This window comes from Bos javanicus, chromosome 7 (genome assembly GCF_032452875.1).
Source record: "Bos javanicus breed banteng chromosome 7, ARS-OSU_banteng_1.0, whole genome shotgun sequence".
Classification (NCBI taxonomy): Eukaryota; Metazoa; Chordata; class Mammalia; order Artiodactyla; family Bovidae; genus Bos; species Bos javanicus.
Genome location: NC_083874.1, coordinates 26195368 through 26215209, shown reverse-complemented (window position 1 = coordinate 26215209; position 19842 = coordinate 26195368). Strand labels below are relative to the sequence as shown.

General features: G+C 42.0%; 1 protein-coding gene across 2 annotated transcripts in view; it reads left to right on the top strand.

Annotated features, from left to right (window-relative positions):
* MEGF10 (multiple EGF like domains 10) overlaps nucleotides 1-19419 on the top strand; it is a 178669-nt gene extending 159250 nt beyond the window's left edge. Inside the window, exons 19-25 of one of the 2 annotated variants that reach the window (XM_061422913.1) lie at nucleotides 3079-3207; nucleotides 5668-5904; nucleotides 7179-7300; nucleotides 8689-8812; nucleotides 15063-15107; nucleotides 16337-16543; nucleotides 18038-19419. In XM_061422913.1, coding sequence (XP_061278897.1) covers nucleotides 3079-3207; nucleotides 5668-5904; nucleotides 7179-7300; nucleotides 8689-8812; nucleotides 15063-15107; nucleotides 16337-16543; nucleotides 18038-18222 — 1049 coding nt within the window. In that variant the 3' untranslated portion in view covers nucleotides 18223-19419. Of the gene's footprint in view, nucleotides 1-3078; nucleotides 3208-5667; nucleotides 5905-7178; nucleotides 7301-8688; nucleotides 9062-15062; nucleotides 15108-16336; nucleotides 16544-18037 lie in introns of those variants that run through there. The other variant, XM_061422912.1, reaches the window with a different exon arrangement.
* The last annotated feature ends 423 nt before the right edge of the window (nucleotides 19420-19842 follow it).

Sequence of the window (19842 nt, the reverse complement as noted above, 5' to 3'; positions counted from 1 at the left end):
GGGGCTGGGCACCCAGGTGTTTGTGTTAGTTATTCAGTTGTGTCCTTTTTGTGACCCCATGGATGTAGCCCACCAGGCTCCTCTGTCCATGGAATTCTTCAGGCAAGAATACTGGAGTGGGTTGCCATGCCTCCTCCAGGGGATCTTCTTGACGCAGGGATCGAACCTGGGTCTCCCGCATTAGCGGGCAGATTCTTTACCATCCAAGCCACCAAAGAAGCCCACAGGAATCCAAGAGGAGTATGCATTCAAAGGGGCTGGGAACCCAGAGCCAGATCCACTATAGGGGCGGGGGTGAGTCTGTGCAAACATGGCTACGCTTTTGACAACTTTCTCTTGATAGTGGTTTTATACTGTTTCCACTAACTACTCCTCATCTTAATCTTAACAACCCTCCAGACAATATATTGCCTTCATTTTTTTTGTTCTTGTTGTAAAAAATCCCACTCAAGGAGAGTATGCTCCGTAGGAATTCCCCATCCTTATGTTTCCATTTCTATTCCATCAGCTATGCAGCTGCTCCCAGGGCTGTAAGAACATTAGCCTTAGACTTAATGTTTCAGAGTAGTTTATTATTCCTTTCTCTGTGACTTTCATTCAGTGTTCACACTGAATAAATCAGGCAACGGCACCCCACTCCAGTACTCTTGCCTGGAAAATCCCATAGACGGAGGAGCCTGGTAGGCTGCAGTCCATGGGGTCGCTAAGAGTCGGACACGACTGAGCGACTTCACTTTCACTTTTCACTTTCATGTATTGGAGAAGGAAATGGCAACCCACTCCATGTTCTTGCCTGGAGAATCCCAGGGACGGGGGAGCCTGGTGAGCTGCCGTCTATGGGATCGCACAGAATTGGACACGACTGAAGGGACTTAGCAGCAGCAGCAGCAGCAGCAGCAGTAGAGCTTATGAGGCTCACTGTCTTATCATAAGTGACAGGAAAGGTGCAGGACGCTTCCTGCTTACAGAGGGTGTGCTCTTGAGAAAGACGTACCAGAGATTACATGGCTGTAGGGGCATTGTTGCCTGGAAAGGTCGGCAGGGCTTTGGCAATAAAGCATCATGCTCCCTCCATCAGGCTCCCTCCCCAGATCCTCATATCACCACTGGACAGTCAGGTTGTCTCAATCTTATTTGCTAAACTCTAGAATTGTGCTTGTACTAAGTTGCTTTAGTGGTGTCTGACTCTTTGCAACCCTATGGGCTGTAGCCTGCCAGGCTCCTCTGCCCATGGGATTCTCAAGGCAAGAATACTGTAGTGGGTTGCCATTTCCTTCTCCAGGGAATCTTCCTGACCTAGGGATCGAGCACGCATCTCTGTCTCTGGCAGTGGCAAGCAGGTTCTTTACCACTGGAGCCACCTAGGAAGCCCAAACCCTAAACTCTAGAATATATTTGCATATCCTTGCATCTAGTAAATACCAAGAGTGATATTCAGGAGTCAGCCTGGACAAAGATAGCCCCATTTTAGTTTTGCACTGCTAGTTCATTTAACCATGAAACAGGTACTTGGTCGCACAGTTGCCTGCACACCACTTTGTGTATGCAATATAATTATGTGTGTATATGTCTACACATGTAATTATGTGTGTACATGTCTAAACATATAAGTAAGTAAGTAAGTAAGTGAAAGTCGCTCAGAGGTGTCCAACTCTTTGAGACACCATGGAATTCTCTGGGCCAAAATACTGGAGTGAGTAGCCTTTCCCTTCCCCAGGGGATCTTCCCAACTCAGGGATCGAACCCAGGTCTCCTGCATTGCAGGTGGATTCTTTACCAGCTGAGCCATGAGGGAAGCCCAAGAATATTGGAGTGGGTAGCCTATCCCTTCTCCAGAGGATCTTCCTGACCCAAGAATCGAACTGGGGTCTTCTGCATTGCAGGTGGATTCTTTACCAACTGAGCTATCAGGGAAGCCCCCCTAAACATTTATGCACATGTATATATACTTAGAAACCAGAATAGGCTTTAAACTGACTTTCACTTAAATGCTAGACTATTTATAGTCTTATTAAATAAGCACATCTTAAAGTACTTCCATGATTACTCTGAACATCAAATTAAAACGTCCCGATTTTTAGAGACTTCTCCTAATGCTCCTATGTAAACAGAAACCCTGTGTCTGACAGAGAACTCTGATAATAATTGTGCATCGCCCCCTGCTGCTCATTTTACAAAAAACATCTTTATTTTGTCATGAGGATTTTTACATTTAACATGCCTAGCCTATTCTTTGAAATTCATGCCTAACTCTTACACAACTATATCATAAAAATCCCATTATTTTAGTGTCTCAGACTTCAACCTGCAAATCCAAATTTTGAGGCTTTCTGTGGTAAATAAGAGCTTCCCTGGTGGCTCAGACGGTAAAGAATCCACCAGTAATGTGGGAGAACTCAGTGGGATCCCTAGGTTGGAAAGAATCCCTTGGAGAAGGGTTTGGTAACCCACTCCAGTATTCTTGCCTGGAGAATCTCCATGGACAGAGGAGCCCATGGGGTACCAAAAAGTCAGACATGGCTGAGCGACCAAGCACACACATGGTAAATGAAGTTCTTACCTAGAAAATTAACAAACTTGCCCTCTCCCTCCTTCCCAGTTCCCAGCTGAACTGAAGGCAGAATATGCCTTCAGGCAGATCTTAAAGCTTACAGTAAAATATGCATCTTCCCAAGGAAGCATCTCCGGTTTGTATTTTTCAGTGTAGTCCCCTTTTATCCCATAGTTTTGCCTGGTGGCATCATCTCAGATTGCCCTTAATGATGATCTTCATCAGGTCTATTGGGATTCCTCGTACTCTCTACAAACCTCCATCAAGGAGGAGGGCATATAGACTCGGAAAGAGCCAAGAGCTGTGATGAGAGTCTCAGTCTCCAGTCCGTTGCCGCCTGGCCTCTAGAGTCCCAGCGTGACTCAGGGGATGCCAGCCAGCTGGAGGCCACCCTGGATGGTTCAGGTCTCCCTGGACAGGGATCCCCTGAAAGGGCTGGCCTCCAGGCACACCAGATCATACAGTGAGACCCTTACCCCAGGTTCCCAAGGCTGGAGAGCTACATTGGACTCTCATCTCCTTCTCAGAGTGCCCTGCAGGAACGTATGGCTATGGCTGTCGCCAGATATGTGACTGTCTGAACAACTCTACCTGTGACCACATCACCGGAACCTGTTACTGCAGCCCAGGATGGAAGGGAGCACGATGTGATCAAGGTAAGGATGCACAGATGATTACTCAGGTGGAGACACTGCAGCTCAAAGAAGCTGAGTGATTTGCCCGAGGTTACCTATGTTAATATCTGTAGTAGAATATATTAGGATTTCCAAAGCTCATGACTTTTCCACTGTGCCTTCAATTTTTTCAGCTTTATTGAGATATAATTAGCTGTAAAAAAGCAACACACACATATATAATTATACTTTGTACGTACACACACACACACACACACACACACACACACAAATTGGGTTGGCCAAAAAGTTCATAACGGTATACAGAGAAACCTGAATGAACTTTTTGGCCAGCCCAATACAACACATATGTAAAAAAACAAAGAATACCACTTGATAAAATCTGACATATCTATACATCCATGAAACTATCACCACAATAAAAATAATGAATATATCGCCACCCCCGAAAATTTCCTCATGCTGTTCCTGACCACCGCTGTCCTCTAGGTCTCAGGTGAAAAGTGATCTACTTTCTGTCACTAGAGATTAGTTTGCATTTCTTAGAATTTTGTATATGTAGAACCATACTCTCCTCTTTTTCATCTGATTTTATTTACTTAGCATAATTATTTTGAGATTGAACCATGTTGTTGGGTATCTCCATACTTCAATTCCTTCTGTTGCTGAATAATATTCTATTAGGTGGTTATACCATAATTTGTTTACCCATCCGTTCACCTGTTAATGGACATTTGGACTGCTTCCAGTTTGGGCTACTGCAGATAAAACTATTGTGAACAATAGTGTTTCAAGTCTCTGTGGCATCATAGGGTTTCTTTTCTCTTGGGCAAGTTCATAGGAGTAGAAGGATTGGGTTGTATGGTGGTTGCATGTCTAGCTTTTTAAGAACCTTGTGCCCGTGGTTCTTAACTAGGATGCGTGGTACAGTCATCTGGAAATGACAGTCATCAGTAATCAGTCCTACTTGGGCAATTCTGATTCTGGGATAGATGGCACCCTTGAGAAAGATGGTTCTGAAGCATGAGAGCTCCTAGTGCAGGTGGTCTTAAATATACGGGTGATAAAGGCTTTTAAAAATTCATATAGAAATTTCATAAAATTCTTGTAAGTGGAGTTATCTTAAACTGTACACTATGTGGGTATTTGTATTTAACTTTCTTTCATAAAATAACTTTGACATGTTCATGATTTGTACTTGGCCATCATAAAAATCTGACATCATATTCCACAGTCACATCATTGTTACAATGCATTGTGCATTGTGATCACACTACATTGGCCTTGGTTCCTTTCGAGGCAGGTTGTCTTATAAGAAGTTCCAGCATTTAGAATCATGTAGTCATAGGAACACTTGAGCTGGAAGAACCTTCATGAAGGCCAGTTTCCTCTTTTACAGATGATGAAACTGCAGCCTAGGAGCTTAAGGGAAAGTTCAAGATGTATGAATCAGTTTTTTTTGGATGCCAGGTTTCTTGACTCTCAACTCATATCACTTGTGTCTTCACTTGATGGAACTTGAGGGAGAACCATGTAAAGCGAAATTTTGAATTTTAATAAGTAAGGTTTTAGGTGAGGTGATGTTACCTGGTATTGGGACAGATCTTTCTGTCATAGAAAATTCTGCATAGAATATATTTTCTGATCTTAGGACCTTTCTGAAATTAGGACCAGACAGATCCTGATCTTGGACTAGATTTATAATGGCTGCTGCTGCTGCTACTAAGTCAGTTCAGTCGTGGCTGACTCTGTACGACCCCATAGACAGCAGCCCACCAGGCTCCCCCGTCCCTGGGATTCTCCAGGCAGGAACATGGAGTGGGTTGCCATTTCCTTCTTCAGTGCATGAAAGTGAAAAGTGAAAGTGAAGTCGCTCAGTCGTGTCCAACTCTTCGCGACCCCATGGACTGCAGCCTACCAGGCTCCTCCGTCCATGGGATTTTCCAGGCAAGAGTACTGGAGTGGGTTGCCATTGCCTTCTCTGAGATTTATAATAGACTTATTCTTAATTGGAAGGAAAATTACTTTCCTCTTAGAAATGCTAAAGAGAGACATACTATTAAGTTAGGGACTTGAGTTAGCCATTCATAAACTTAATGCTGGATAATAAACAAAAAACAATAAAAATTAGATAAATTGTTATCTCCATCTCGTTTCTGGTCTAAGCATTTAATCAGAAATCTGGGAGATGCTCCCAAACCCTACTGTTGAATCTTTGGGTTCTCTTTTTTTTTTTTTTTTTGAGCCTTAGAGAATCCTTCTTCTGGACACAGACAAACCAACAACGTCCGGTTTGTGTCCGAAAATGAAGACTGTTTGTTCTTCCTTCCTGCTCTGTTTTCAAAAGTTTCCAAATGAAAATTTCATGTACTGAAAATACCCAGGCTTTATTAGCACTGTGGGAGATTTTTGTAAATAGAGATCAAATATCTGTCCGGCACATTGTCATCCTTGCTCACATCTCTTTTCTTGCGTTTCTAGCTGGTGTTATCATAGTGGGGAATCTGAACAGCCTCAGCAGGACCAGTACGGCTCTCCCTGCTGATTCCTACCAGATCGGGGCCATCGCGGGCATCATCATTCTCGTCCTAGTTGTTCTGTTCCTCCTGGCGTTGTTCATTATTTATAGACACAAGCAGAAGGGGAAGGAATCGAGCATGCCAGCAGTTACCTACACCCCTGCCATGAGGGTCATGAATGCAGACTATGCCATTTCAGGTGAGACTGGACTCGCTAGAGGCATTTCACTCATGAAAAGCGAGACTTCATCCTGGTTCTTTGAAACCGAGTGTTAGGCTGTGCTGCCCGTTGGTACTGTCCATTAGCCTTGAGCAGCTTTTATGTTTGGAGACGACACATTGTTAGAGATGTGTTTTATGTGTCAACAGTGGTAAAACCATCACTGTTTTCTCTTATGAGAGATTTAAAATTGGGTTCATTATATGGTTGCTTTAAATGTTGGGAATGTCAACCAAGAAGGAGCTTTGCTGGACGCCTGATCCCAAGCTGTTGCCATATGTGGGGGACAGGGACGGGAGAGGAAGAGGTGCCATAACTTCACCAAGGTCATGGAGCAGATCAGAGAAAAAAACAGGTCTTCTGTCTTTGGCCTTGGGTTCTTCCCAGGTACCCTCTAGCCTGTCCTGGAGCCCATGTACATTATTAGTCACACAGCAACCAAGTCACATAAACAGTTCGGGGGGATTAGCAAGAACCAAGGCTGTTTTTTTAATAAAACCCCTGAATCTTCCTTTTTGTCACAAGACCCCATAAAAGTAAATTTTTAAGTAATGCATTCAGTCTTCAGAAGATTCATATAAGTGAAGAATTTGCAAACTTAAGGTATTTGTTAATTTGGGGGCAATCAGTGAAGGGTTTCAGGTTTATAAATAAAGTGATTCTGGGGGAATTCATAAAGTAGCTGATTTACTTAGTGGTGTGTTTCTAGTGCAGAGTATTGTCTGGACTTCCCTGGTATTCCAGTGGCTAAGACTCCATGCTCCCAATGCAGGGGGTCTGCCTTCAATCCCTGATCAGGGAACTAGATCCTACATGCCTCAACTAAAACCCAGCACAGTTAGATAGATAGAAATATGGATGGATGGATGGATGGATTGATAGGTAGGTAGGTAGATAGATTGATTTATAAGTAGATAGAGAAATAGAAAGAATATTGTGTCAAGAGCTCAAGTGTTTAAACACAGAGGAAAGTTACAGTGGAAGAAGCTTCAAAGCAATGCCTACCCAGCTTGTACAAGCCCCAGAGCAGAGAGCAGTTGTTGGTGGATGCTTTCAGACTTTTCCAGGAGGTGGGCAGAAAGGCAGGCGCCTGCTGCTTCCACAGGCTTCTCTGAGCATGCCGGGCAGGAGGGGATTCTGCCCGCTTGTGATCTGGAATCAGTCCAAACATTTGTTCTTGTTGCTTCACTTCCCTCTTTCCCACACACGTTTAAGGAGCCTGCCATCTTAACCATTTCCTTCTTTGTTGTCAGAAACGCTTCCTCATGGCAACGGTGGAAATGCTAACAGCCATTACTTCACCAATCCCAGTTACCACACGCTCACTCAGTGTGCCACATCCCCTCACGTCAACAACAGGGACAGGATTGCCAAGGTGAGAGGAGATGGTCCAGGTCACTGGGCGGGGTTGGGGGGGGGTGGATGGCGGGGAGTGGGGGGGTGATGGGGGGTAGGGAAAGAGCAAGGAGGCAAGGAACAGGCATGCCTGAGGGCTGCAGTTGGCCAGCTGCCATTCCACATACGTACATCAATTATCTCATTTATTCCTCCAAACAATCCTGTGGGTGTGTATTAGTATCTCAAGTTTACTGACAAAAAACCCTAAGTAACAGGGAACTTAAGTCACTTCCAAACATAGCTTGTGAGAGAGGCTGCAGCGAGGTGAGTCAGTCTCTCTGTCTCTGCAACTTGTACTGTTTCCATTGCACTTCTTTTGGAAAATGTTTCTAATATTGCATGTGGTTTTAAAATAATGTCTCATAGCAGACCTATAGCAGACTCCGGTCTGGGTAAAATTGGCAGGTTTGTCTTTTGTGATCCCCTTCTGGTACCCTTTCCTGGCCACCTGTACTTGGGTAATGACAACAATAATATACATTTATTTATTTTGATTGAACCATATGAAATTGCAGTTTTGTGGGCAAAAAGTTACCAAACAAAACAACCTAATACTATGTGCCAGGCATTTCTAATCATTTTACAAATATAAATTTGTTTAATCTTTATGCCAATCCTATAACTTGAGTGATTATCCCATTTTACAGAGGCCCAGAAAGATTGGAGGCCCAGGGCTGTCTAGAAGCTGGAGCAGCTCCTCTGGACCCATCCAGCTCACCACCAGGCCTCTTCCAGAGTGCTCCAAAATCCCAAACATTTCTCCCTTCCAACTGTGCTCGAGTTATATTCCAGCTCTCTATTAGAAGAAAACCAAGCTAATTAAATTATTCAGTTGCAGTTAAATTAATGCAGCTAGATTTTAATTATAGTACCTCATAGTTAAATAGCATTTCATATTCTCCAGAGACTTTGGTATTTATCATACGATTTGTTCTCATTCCCATTCAGGGAGGGAGCAAAGTTGATCATATTACCTTCATGCTTATAGCTAAGAAAACTGCTAAGAATGACTCCTACATGATTATACAGTGTTTGATGGGAAGGCTCAGGAATTGGGTTTTTGTTTTTTTTTCAGTTCAAAGTTCCATGTATGTAAATCCAAGTGAGGCCTAATTGGCACAGAGCACCAACTTAAAATGAAGAAGTAAGGTGATGGAGGGAATGGTTGGGGCTGAGGGGCACCTACTCCTGCTGCCTCTAAGTCCCACCAGGTCAGAAGCTTCACCTCTGTCCCTTGGTGCCTCCTCATGTAAGGACCAGTCCTTGATATGCTCCATGGACCTGCTTTTCTTAGATGGGTAACATTGCACTGTGTCATATTGTATTTTCTTTTTTAAATCTTTTTGTTGTTTATATTTTTAACAGTCAAAAAATAATCAGCTGTTTGTGAATCTGAAAAATGTGAATCCCGGGAAGAGAGGCCCTGTGGTAGATTACACAGGCACGCTGCCTGCAGACTGGAAACACGGCGGCTACCTCAACGAGCTCGGCAAGTTCCCCATCCCCCAGCCTCCACCAGCATCTTTATCTTTTAGTCACTTCAAACACTCAGAGATCCACGACAGTGCCAAAGCAACTATTGAAAATATGCACAGGAAAAGAAAGACATAGCATTACACCTAATCCCTGTGTGGGGCTTTTACTGTCCCAAGTGCTTTATTTACTCAGCATGTATTGAGTTCTTACTGTGAACAAGGAATCAATAAAGAGGCAAGGATCACTGCCTGTTTGTGGCTTACACTCCACCTTTCCATGTATCAACTCAATTCTCACAAGAACTGCTGTAGGTACCATTATTAGCATCATCATCTCCCTGCTCCCATTGTGACACTGCGTCATAACGAGGTTAAATCAATTGTGGAAGTCCTCAAAGCCTATGACATGGTAGAGCTGAGATTTGAACCCCGTCAGCTTGGTTCCAGCATGTGTGCTTCTCTTGGCTCTCTGCTACACAGGTTCGATCCCTGGGTTGGGAAGATCCCCTGGAGGAGAGCATGGCAACCCACTCCAGTATTCTTACTGGAAAATCCCATGGACAGAGGAGCCTGCTGGGCTACAGTCCATAGGGTTGCAAAGAGTCAGACACAACTGAAGCAACTTAGCACACATGCACAAGCTGAGGTACCCTTACTTGAGGCCCTTTCCTCTTTTAGGTGGGAAAATGGAGATATCTTTGGGAATATAGTGAGTCAGAGGTTCTCAAACATCTGGGAATCAGAACACTTTCATGTAGTACCCGTGGCTGATTCATGATGTATGGTAAAAACCACCACAATGTTGTTAAGTAATTAGCTTCCAATTAAAATAAGTTAATTTTTTTAAAAAGTAATCAAGGACCCCCAAGAGGCCCTACTAACATGGGTTATATTTATTGATATTTGCCATAGTAGAAATAAAATCTGAGGGCTATTTATTAATTTATTGATGATAATAAGTCTTATTTCCTGATAATATACAGTGCATTTTTGTGAAAAATGACTTTTTTTCAAAATGAAACAACAAAAAAATTACTGAGAAGAATGGCCACTGTTTAACACTTTTATGACATCTGGCTTAATAGAGGTCAGCTGAATTTTCATAGCTGCTCTGCGTCCAGTCAAGAGTGATGTCACACTTGGTGTGGCTCCTGGAAAACTCCACCGTCCACCTGAGAGGATAAGAGAGGAAAGAACAAACAGTGCTGTAATAGGACAAGAATTGTTTTAACCTCAGGGCCCTCCTGCAGAGGGCGTGGGGTGACTCCACTTAAATAACTGCTGTGACTCCACATTGAGAGTGTGGTATAATCTTATTCTCAGGGAGGAGTTCCACATAGTAACTAACATGAGTGCAGTGTCTTATGGGCACTTTCCTATGTATTGAAAGCAAACCCTTTCATAGGTATTTATTTAATGATAAGGTTGGAAGGAAGTCTCATTAATTTGGAATTTCAGGTAAGAAACAAATAATTTTGGGGTAAGTATATCCCAAGTATCGCACAAGGCACACTTATTCAAAAAATGATTTGTTGTTTCTCTAAAATTCAAATTTCACTGAACTTGCTATGTTTTTGTTTGCTAAATCTGGTACCCCTCACTGTGTGGGCCCTTCCACATACCTTGTTTTATAAAGGAAGAAACAGGTTAACTCTTGTCTTAAGATTTCATGGAAGGAAGATGGTAAAACCGGGTCTCATAGTTGGTCTTCTGCGCACTCCCTCTCTGATCCTTCTGTGAACACCTTAGATTTCAATTCATCTAAGCCACTTGAAGGAGCCATGGGTGGACTCTGGAATCCCCTATTACTATGGAAATAGAAAATAAGTTCAAATGCTTAGCTTTTATCTGAATTCTTCACTAACATTATCAATAGGATGAGTACTTCCACACACTTACAGTAAAATTATTTATATACCAGATTTACATTATAGTTATTGGTGACATCATTTAAGTTTAGGGAGGTTAATAATCTAGCTCAAAGAAGTCCATGAATTGTGTGGTCGTGTGTGTTAGTCGCTCAGTCGTGTCCAGCTCTTTGCGACTTCATGGACTGTAGCCCACCAGGCTCCTTTGTCCATGGGATTCTCCAGGCAAGACTACTGGAGCGGGTTGCCATTTCCTTCTCCAAAAAGGCTGATGAAAATGTGTAAAACCAAGATGATAACTTAGTTCTTAGTAAAATACCACCCAGCACTAATGAGGGAAAAGTTCTCTCATTCCATCTCCACTTAATGCAGTTTGTCCTGATTCCAGGATACACAGTTACTGTAATGGTCACATATAAATTTCTCTGCTTTCTGTCTCAGTGAGACCCAAGGGACTGATTATTAGGAACATAAAATCTTCATTGGAAATTCTGAATCTCCTTGGTTTGTTCCCATCCAAAAGTAATTGTGCATTTAGTATCCCTGTGAAGTTGTGGCATAGAAAAAGTCTTCTCTTACAAAGAACAGAATATGGCTCATTACGGATAATGAAGTGTGCAGTGTTTTAAATGATGGAAAAGTTGTGATGCTGTCTGAAAGAGCCCAGAATTTGACGCAAAAGCCCTGAAATCAATTCCTAGTTCTGTGGTATGACACTTGCAGTCACCCTCTCAAGGCTGATTTGTTCATTTGTAAAATAGAGATCCAGTCCCATCACTTCATGGCAAATGGAAGGGGAGAAAATGGAAACAGTGACAGATTTTGTTTTCTTGGGCTCCCAAATCACTGCAAATTGTCTCTGTAGTCATGAACTTAAAAGACCCTTGCTCCTTAGAAGAAAATGTATGGCAAACCTAGACAGAGTATTAAAAAGCAGAGACATCCCTTTACTGATTAAGGTCTGTATAGTTAAAGCTATGGTTTTTGTAGTAGTCATGTACAGATGTGAGAGTTGGACCATAAAGAAGGCTGAGTGCTGAAGAACTGATGCTTTTGAATTGTGGTGCTGGAAAAGACTCTTGAGAGTCCCTTGGGCCACAAGGAGATCCTACCAGTCAATCCTAAAGGAAATCAACCCTGAATATTCATTGGAAGGACTGTTGCTGAAGCTAAAGCTCTAATACTTTGGCCACCTGATGCAAAGAGCTGATTCACTGGAAAAGACCCTGATATTGGGAAAAATTGAAGGCAGAAGGAAAAGGGGACAGCAGAGGTTAAGATGATTGGATAGCTTCACCGACTCAATGGACATGAATTTAAGCAAACTCCAGGAGATGTTGGAGGACAGAGTAGGCTGGCGTGCTGCAGTCCATGGAGTTGCAAAGAGTCAGACACAACTGAAAAACAAAAACACAAAAAAATAGAGATAAGGATCATGTTCTGGCTTATTGTATGAAGTAGATTAATTTGAGCATTTGAAAACACCTGTCCAGACACTGAGACAGATGGGAGTTTATGAGAAAGCCCACTTGCTCCCTTATTAAAACTGCGCCCTGATCAACCAGGGCAGAGGAGAGGGAATCTGCCAAGCATGGCTAATCTCGTAGCCCCACTCTTATTCCCTAAGTTGTTATCCACCCCATGTTGCTTTCATCCCTTGGGGAAGGCTAGATCTTGCATAGCTAAGATCAAGATGGACATTTAAAAAGACTTTGCCACAGCTTGGAGGTGGCCAAGAGAATTAGGCAAAGGGTAGTGTAGACTTCTGGAGAAGGCAATGGCACCCCACTCCAGTACTCTTGCCTGGAAAACCCCATGGATGGAGGGGCCTGGTGGGCTGCAGTCCATGGGGTCGCTAGGAGTTGGACACAACTGAGTGACTTCACTTTCACTTTTCACTTTCATGCATTGGAGAAGGAAAGGGCAACCCACTCCAGTGTTCTTGCCTGGAGAATCCCAGGGACGGGGAGCCTTTTATCCTGTCTTCCTGAACAACTTGGTGCCTTTCCCACCATCTGGGAGCCTGCCTGGCTATTCTTCACATACCAGACTCAAGAGAGCACGCCTGAGAGGGAAACATCCCTGTTTCCTGTCCTCTAACAGTTGACAGTAGACACACACTCTCTCCTTCAGGGATCCTCCCTCTTTCTCCACAAATGTGTACCCCCAGGGAATATCACCTTCTGAACTTGAGTTTAATATCACTCTAAGAAAATTATACACAGACCTGCCATGCAGGGAAATAATTTCCTTACCCTTCTCATGCTATGCTATGCTATGCTAAGTCGCTTCAGTCGTGTCCGACTCTGTGCGACCCCATAGACACAGCCCACCAGGCCCCGCTGTCCCTGGGATTCTCCAGGCAAGAATACTGGACTGGGTTGCCATTTCCTTCTCCAATGCATGAAAGAGAAAAGTGAAAGTGAAGTTGCTTAGTCGTGTCCGACTCTTAGTGACCCCACGGACTACAGTCTACCAGGCTCCTCTGTCCATGGATTTTCCAGGCAAGAGTACTGGAGTTGGGTGCCATTGCCTTCTCTGACCCTTCTCATAGTTATTTGAATATTCATCACAAGTTACTACTTTACTTTCTGTTTTTAGCCTAAATCCATAACATTCTGTTAAAGAATAATTGCAGATACCTTGGATTGCCTACAGATAGACTGCAGCTGAGGGTGTTGTGACACACGAAGTGTTACAGTAATTGATTGGTGCAGCCACTGTGGAAAGCAGTATGAAAGTTCCTTAAAAAACTAAAAATAGAGCTACCATATGGTCTAACAGGGCTTCCCCAGTGGCTCAGTGGTAAAGAACCTGCCCACCAATACAGGAGATGTGGGTTAAGTCCCTTGGTTGGGAAGAATGCCCTGGAAAAGGGCATGGCAACCCACTCCATTATTCTTACCTGTGAAATCCCAAGGACAGAGGAGTCTGATGGGATACAGTCCATGGGGTCACAGAGAGTCAGACATGACTGAAGTAACTGCACGTATGCATGCACATATGATCTAACAATCCCACTCTTGGACATATGTCCAGATAAAATTATAATTCAACAACATACATGCACCCCACGTTCATAGAAGCACTATTCAAATAGTTAAGACATGGAAGAAACTTAAATGTCCATCGACAGATGAATGGATAAAGATGTGGTATGTGTGTATATACTACATATGGAATACCACTCAGCCAGCAAAAGAATGAAATAATGCATTTTCAGCCACATGGGTGGACCTAGAAATTATCATACCATATGAAGTAAATCAATCAGATAAAGACAAATACCATGTGATGTCACTTATATGTGGAATCTTTAAAAATGATACACGTGAACTTATTTACAAAACAGAAATATACCACAGACATAGAAAACAAATTTATGGTTGCCAAAGGGGGAAGAGGGTGGGGCGGGAAATAAATTAGGAGTCTGGGATTAGCAGATATAAACTACTATGTGTAGACTACAACGCCCTACTCTATAGGGAAAGTGCAAGTGTTAATCATGTAGTTGTGTCTGATTCTTTGTGACCCCAAGGACTGTAGCCCACCAGGCTCCCTCTCCATGGCATTCTCCAGGCAAGAATACTGGAATAGATAGATATCCATTCCCTTTTCCAGGGAATCTTCCCAACCCAGGGATCGAAACTGGGTCTTCTGCATTGCAGGCAGATTCTTGAGGAAACTATATTTAATATCTTAACCTATAATGAAAAAATATATGTACAACTGAACCACTTTGCTCTACCCCCAAAACTGACACATTGTAAATCAGGTATGTGTCAGCAAAATCAATTTTTTAAAAAGGTATTACGGTAACTGAAATACCGTTCATCTATATGACACCTCAGCGTTTACAATGCCTTTCCTTATGGTCGATTCACTTTATGTTCACAACAACCCTGTGAGGCTTAGAAGGTGAGTTGTGTTTTCCCTGTTTTAGAAATATGAAAATTGAGGCTCAGCAAGTTGAACGTCTTGCATAAAGTCATGCAGCTAACAAGTGATGAAGTCCCAGTCCGTTGTCTCAGGTCGCCTGGCTGTGTCCTTTCCACTGAGCAACCTTGAATCAAGGCAACCTTCTTGGTTCATTGGTTCCTCGGTGTCTACCCCATGTTGACCAGCCTTTCCCAAAGCCACGAAACAGGCAGGAGAATGCTCAGGATGATACATAACATTTGGTTAACTCTGAAGTACTGACACATCTGGCCCAAGTGATCCGGTGTCAAGGTTTGGAAAATAGCAACCTTGTTTATTTCCTGCAGTAGGGAGACTGTGGGTGCCCAAACCATCATACTCCAGTGACCTGAGAATATTAGATGGGTTTTCCCTTCCTTTCTTTTTTCTCTTCCTTTCAGTTCTCACTGGATGTTTTTTTTTTCTTCCTTTGTCACAGGTGCTTTTGGGCTTGACAGAAGTTATATGGGAAAATCCTTGAAAGGTATTGCCTGAATTTGCAGAAGAAATACATTTATCAGAATCACAATTTAAAATATTTTTTAATCTCAGAGATAAAAATAATTTGTTAAACCAGCAAAACCACTCCGGAGAAAAGGTAGCATTGTTACTGTGGTGTGTGCCTGCTAAGTTGCTTCCGTCGTGTTTGACTCTTTTGTGACCCCATGGACGATAGCCTGCCAGGCTCCTCTGTCCATGATATTCTCCAGGCGAGGGCACTGGAGTGGGTTACCATTCCCTTCTCCAGGGTGTCTTCCTGACCCAGGGATCGAACCTGCGTCTCGTCTTCTGCATTAGCAGGTGGATTCTTTACCACTAGAGCCACCTGGGAAGGCAGTTAGTGTGGTAAATTACTCCAACAAACCCACAGCCAGGTTTGACTGCCAGCAAGAGTGTGAACGTAGGTCTATCCTGTTAGACCAGAAGTTTTAGAGCACCAGTATCTCAGTTTGCTGGGAAAACACACATAATTCGCCTCAAAGAAATATGGCTTATGGAGAGAGAGCAATATGAAGAAGGAAAAAGCAGGGAAAAGAAAAGGTCAGCCTGGTTACATGTTCACTGAAGCCAGCTTTTTGAGAAGAGTTTGAATAATAACTTCATATGCCCAGACCTGAGGTTTTACGAGGAAGCCGTACAGCACAGGTGCCTTCCTCACCATCAAAATAGAACCTCCTTGTGCTCCTGGAGCCAGCAACATGTGGGGTCTTGATCGAAGCCTTTGAGGATTCAGAGACTATTGGTAAAATAGAGTGGAGTTAATTTTATTTGAGTGTGATAATAAAAGGGGCTTTCCTGGTGACTCAACTGGTAAAGAATCCAGCTGCAATGTGAGAGACCTGGGTTTGCTCCTTGGGTTGGGAAGATTCCCTGGAGAAGGAAATGGTTACCCACTTCAGTATTCTGGCCTGGAGAATTCCATGGACTGTATAATCCATGGGGTCGCAAAGAGTCGGAAAATGAAATCAAATCCATGATGTTTACACTGATCCTCACCTTAGGAGCCACGATTACTTTATGGATGGGTAATTTTATAGCTGATTTTCTCCAAAATAAGTGGAGAATGAATAGTATTCTTTTCATTGTTAAAAATGAGAAAACTAGATGCAAAGGAAAAGAAATAATTTGCCCAAGTCAGTTAATCGCCAAGAAAATAAATGTTGTTGCCCATGAAATAGCATTTGCTTTTCACCCCTCTGTCTCTCTTCACAGACCTGGGGAAGCATTCTGAATATAATTCAAGTAACTGCTCCCTAAGCAGTTCTGAAAACCCATACGCCACTATTAAAGACCCGCCTGTCCTTATTCCCAAACACTCAGAGTGTGGTTATGTGGAGATGAAGTCACCAGCGCGGAGAGATTCCCCATATGCAGAGATCAATAACTCAGCCTCTGCCAACAAGAATGTCTATGAAGTTGGTAAGTTTTCTTAACCAAAGAAAGAATCTAGTGAATGAGACTATTCTTTTGAAACAATTTTAAAGTCCTTGAGAATACAGTAGTTGCAGTTCATATACATTTTATTGTAAATAATAATCTGTATTTTAAACTCAGCCTGTGTTTGTGGTGATCATATTAGTTGGTGTCAAATGAACTTTCCAGGAAAAATACTATTTCAAAAAGTCAAAGTAGGTTTTTTCTTACCTCCCTAGTTATCCATCTTTTGTTTTGTAACCATAGTGAATATTTTAGCACGCATGTGGAACAGCATATGTATCATATTAGCTAACATGTTGAGTTAGCCAAAACAAATGGTTCAAGTGGATTAAACAGATGGTTCCATTTCCTGGTTGCATCCATTATACCAATATAATGCTTTTAGCAGAATTTTAACATTTTACTTTTATATTTGTCTAATAGATCAGTAATATTCCCAGCTGTGAATCTGATACAAATTAATAAGAATTCAATTAATATTAGAGTTATTTTGATTGCCCCTTGCACATCCATTTGAGGAAGCTAAAACATACCAGAGCAATCCTGGGCTAGATAGTAGAACTTTATATTTTCATTTTTCTTTCTCCATATCTTTCCCAGTATTTATGATTTGAACCTAAAAAAATTCTCTATTCTAGTTGATCCTTGAACAACATAGGTTGGAACTGCACGAATCCACTTACACACGGACTTTTTCCACTTAGTAAATGCTACACTGCTACACACTCTTCTGTTGGTTCAATCCAAGGATGTGAGATGGTAAATAGTGGGGCCAATTTTAAAATTGACTATGGATTTTAAATTGTGGTGGGTTGGGGTTATGTGTGGAGCACCCCTAACCCTGAGTTGTTCAAGGGTCAACTGTAGTGACTTATTTAACTCTAGTCACTAGTCATTCATTTTATGCCATAGATGTGACCGAAAGATATGTAACTCTTTTTAAAGTATTAAGACAGCTTTGTAAAATGGAAACCAGGATGAACTAAATTTAGTTTTGGAAGTGAGCAGCAGTTCCCTTTTGAATTGTCCCCTAAGCCTACCACTGTGAGATGGGAACACAACTGAAAACCTGAGTCCTGAATCCTAAAGCTATGAACTTGTTACATGTTTCCATGAATCAAGTGATCGCCAGAGGACCTTGTTGTTGTTACCTGTACAGGAAGGGGCTTGGACTAGATTATCTCCCAGGTTTTACAGACAGTGATTCATGTCCAGGGTTTCTTTATATTCCCTTGATGTCTTCATCCCAACCACACAGTCACCCTTTGTTCTGAACATCGTTTTTAAGTGTCAGTGGGTTACCAACCACAGAGTAGTCACCTCTATGGGATTATACAAGGATTGTTTGTTTTTAAAAATACTTTCTTATATTTTTATGAATGTTCCTCTGGCGTGTTTGATACTTGCATGAAATGCCATATTGTATATTTTTAAAACGTCCTTGTTTATCAATTAATGTGTCCCTGGTTGTCACAGAACCTACAGTGAGTGTTGTCCAAGGAATATTCAGCAATAATGGGCATCGCACCCAGGATCCATATGACCTCCCAAAGAACAGTCACATCCCTTGCCATTATGACCTGTTGCCAGTCCGAGACAGTTCATCCTCCCCCAAGCAAGAGGATGGCGGCAGCAGCAGCAGCAGCAGCAGCAGTGAATGACACCAAAGACCACTGGGTAGCCACTGGACCCCTTTCCAGAACTGCAGTTCGGTTCTTCTCCATCCTCAAGTTTGCCACCCTATGTGAATGTTAATCTACTTCATAGGCAATTGTTGCATATGAACCCGAAAGCTCAAAGCTGAGGCTAACTGACCATAGGTCCTCCTTATACAGGTGGCTCAGAAGGAGATATCAATGTGATTTCCCATTTTTGTTAGTATTAGAACTGCACCCATGAAGCATGACTTACTGTAAAATCTTGGCTAAAAGCATGACCGTGCAGGACTCGTTCAGAGACACGGGTTGCAGCGGATGTTGGTATTGTTGCTTGAAAAATTAAAATTTAAATATTTTCTTTCTCATTTGCATCATAGAACTGTACCTAGGATTGTGCATTTTACCATGAAATTTACTTCATTAAAGGTCACATGCTCAACACATAGAAGAAAAGGGCCATCTCATTGAGTCCTTATTGTTTACCTTTTTTCAGCGGGACTCATTATTGTAAGGATAATAGGACCCCAGCAGGAAACATTCTGTCAAGTACTGCACAGACTCCTCATAAACTCTAGAGGTGCAGAGCAAATTTACATATGAACACTTTAGACTTTTTTTTGTAGGATGAGGAAATGTACATTTAGAATTACTTTAGAAGTAATAGAATTACTGCAGCAATGAATACACAGATGTGACAGACAGAGATGCTTCTCTGTTTTTCGGCCCATTTTAGATCCACGACATTATTCTGATCACTGTCCCAATCATACACATTCACCACTTGAGATCCATAACATATCAATAATTATTTCATACATACAGAAATGAAATAATTTTATTTTTGACAGCTTGGATTGAATGAGTGTCTAATGATTGGAAAAGGTTGTAAATGTTAGGTGTAAGATGATGCTTAAGTTTTGTAAGCCATTAGTAATACATGCTGTAATATAGAATTAGCAGAAAGTTTTGATTAATTTTTCCCTAGAAGTGACCGAAATATTTTTGTGCATATTTGAGAAAAGGGCACTTTGCTTTTATTAATTGTTGATTTAGAGAAACTATGCTTAAGCTGGTCTTTTGCATTGCTAATATGACATGTACCCCATTTTTCATTAATTTGTATTTCCATTTTTAAGTTGTATATTCTATGTTTTGTAGTGTTTGGATTGTTAATGAAAAAAATATTATATGTTTATTGTTTCTTGTGTTTTGGCCACTTTTCTTTCTGCTTCAGAAAAATGCATCGGTCTTGTTTCTTTTGGAGGGAAGAGAAGAAGATATATAAATCGAATCCATTAAAATGGGGCATTACTAAAATAGTGTAGTAACAAGTAAATGGTTTATAATGGAAATGGAGAAGCATTTAAATATTCCAAAATGGAGTTCCTCTTGATCTGTGGGTCCTGAGTTTTGGTTAAACCAAAGGGAAGAGGAACGGGGAGTCATTGTCCCTGAGCGAGTACCACAGACTGATCTTACTGAAGACCTTCATTAGGGTGATCATATAATCAATTATCCAAACTGGGACACTTTTGAAAGAAAACGAAGGCATTGTGAATAATTATCCTGCAGTGGGCTTAAATGTGCACTTTAACAGGCACACCAGAAGAGATACTCATCTTG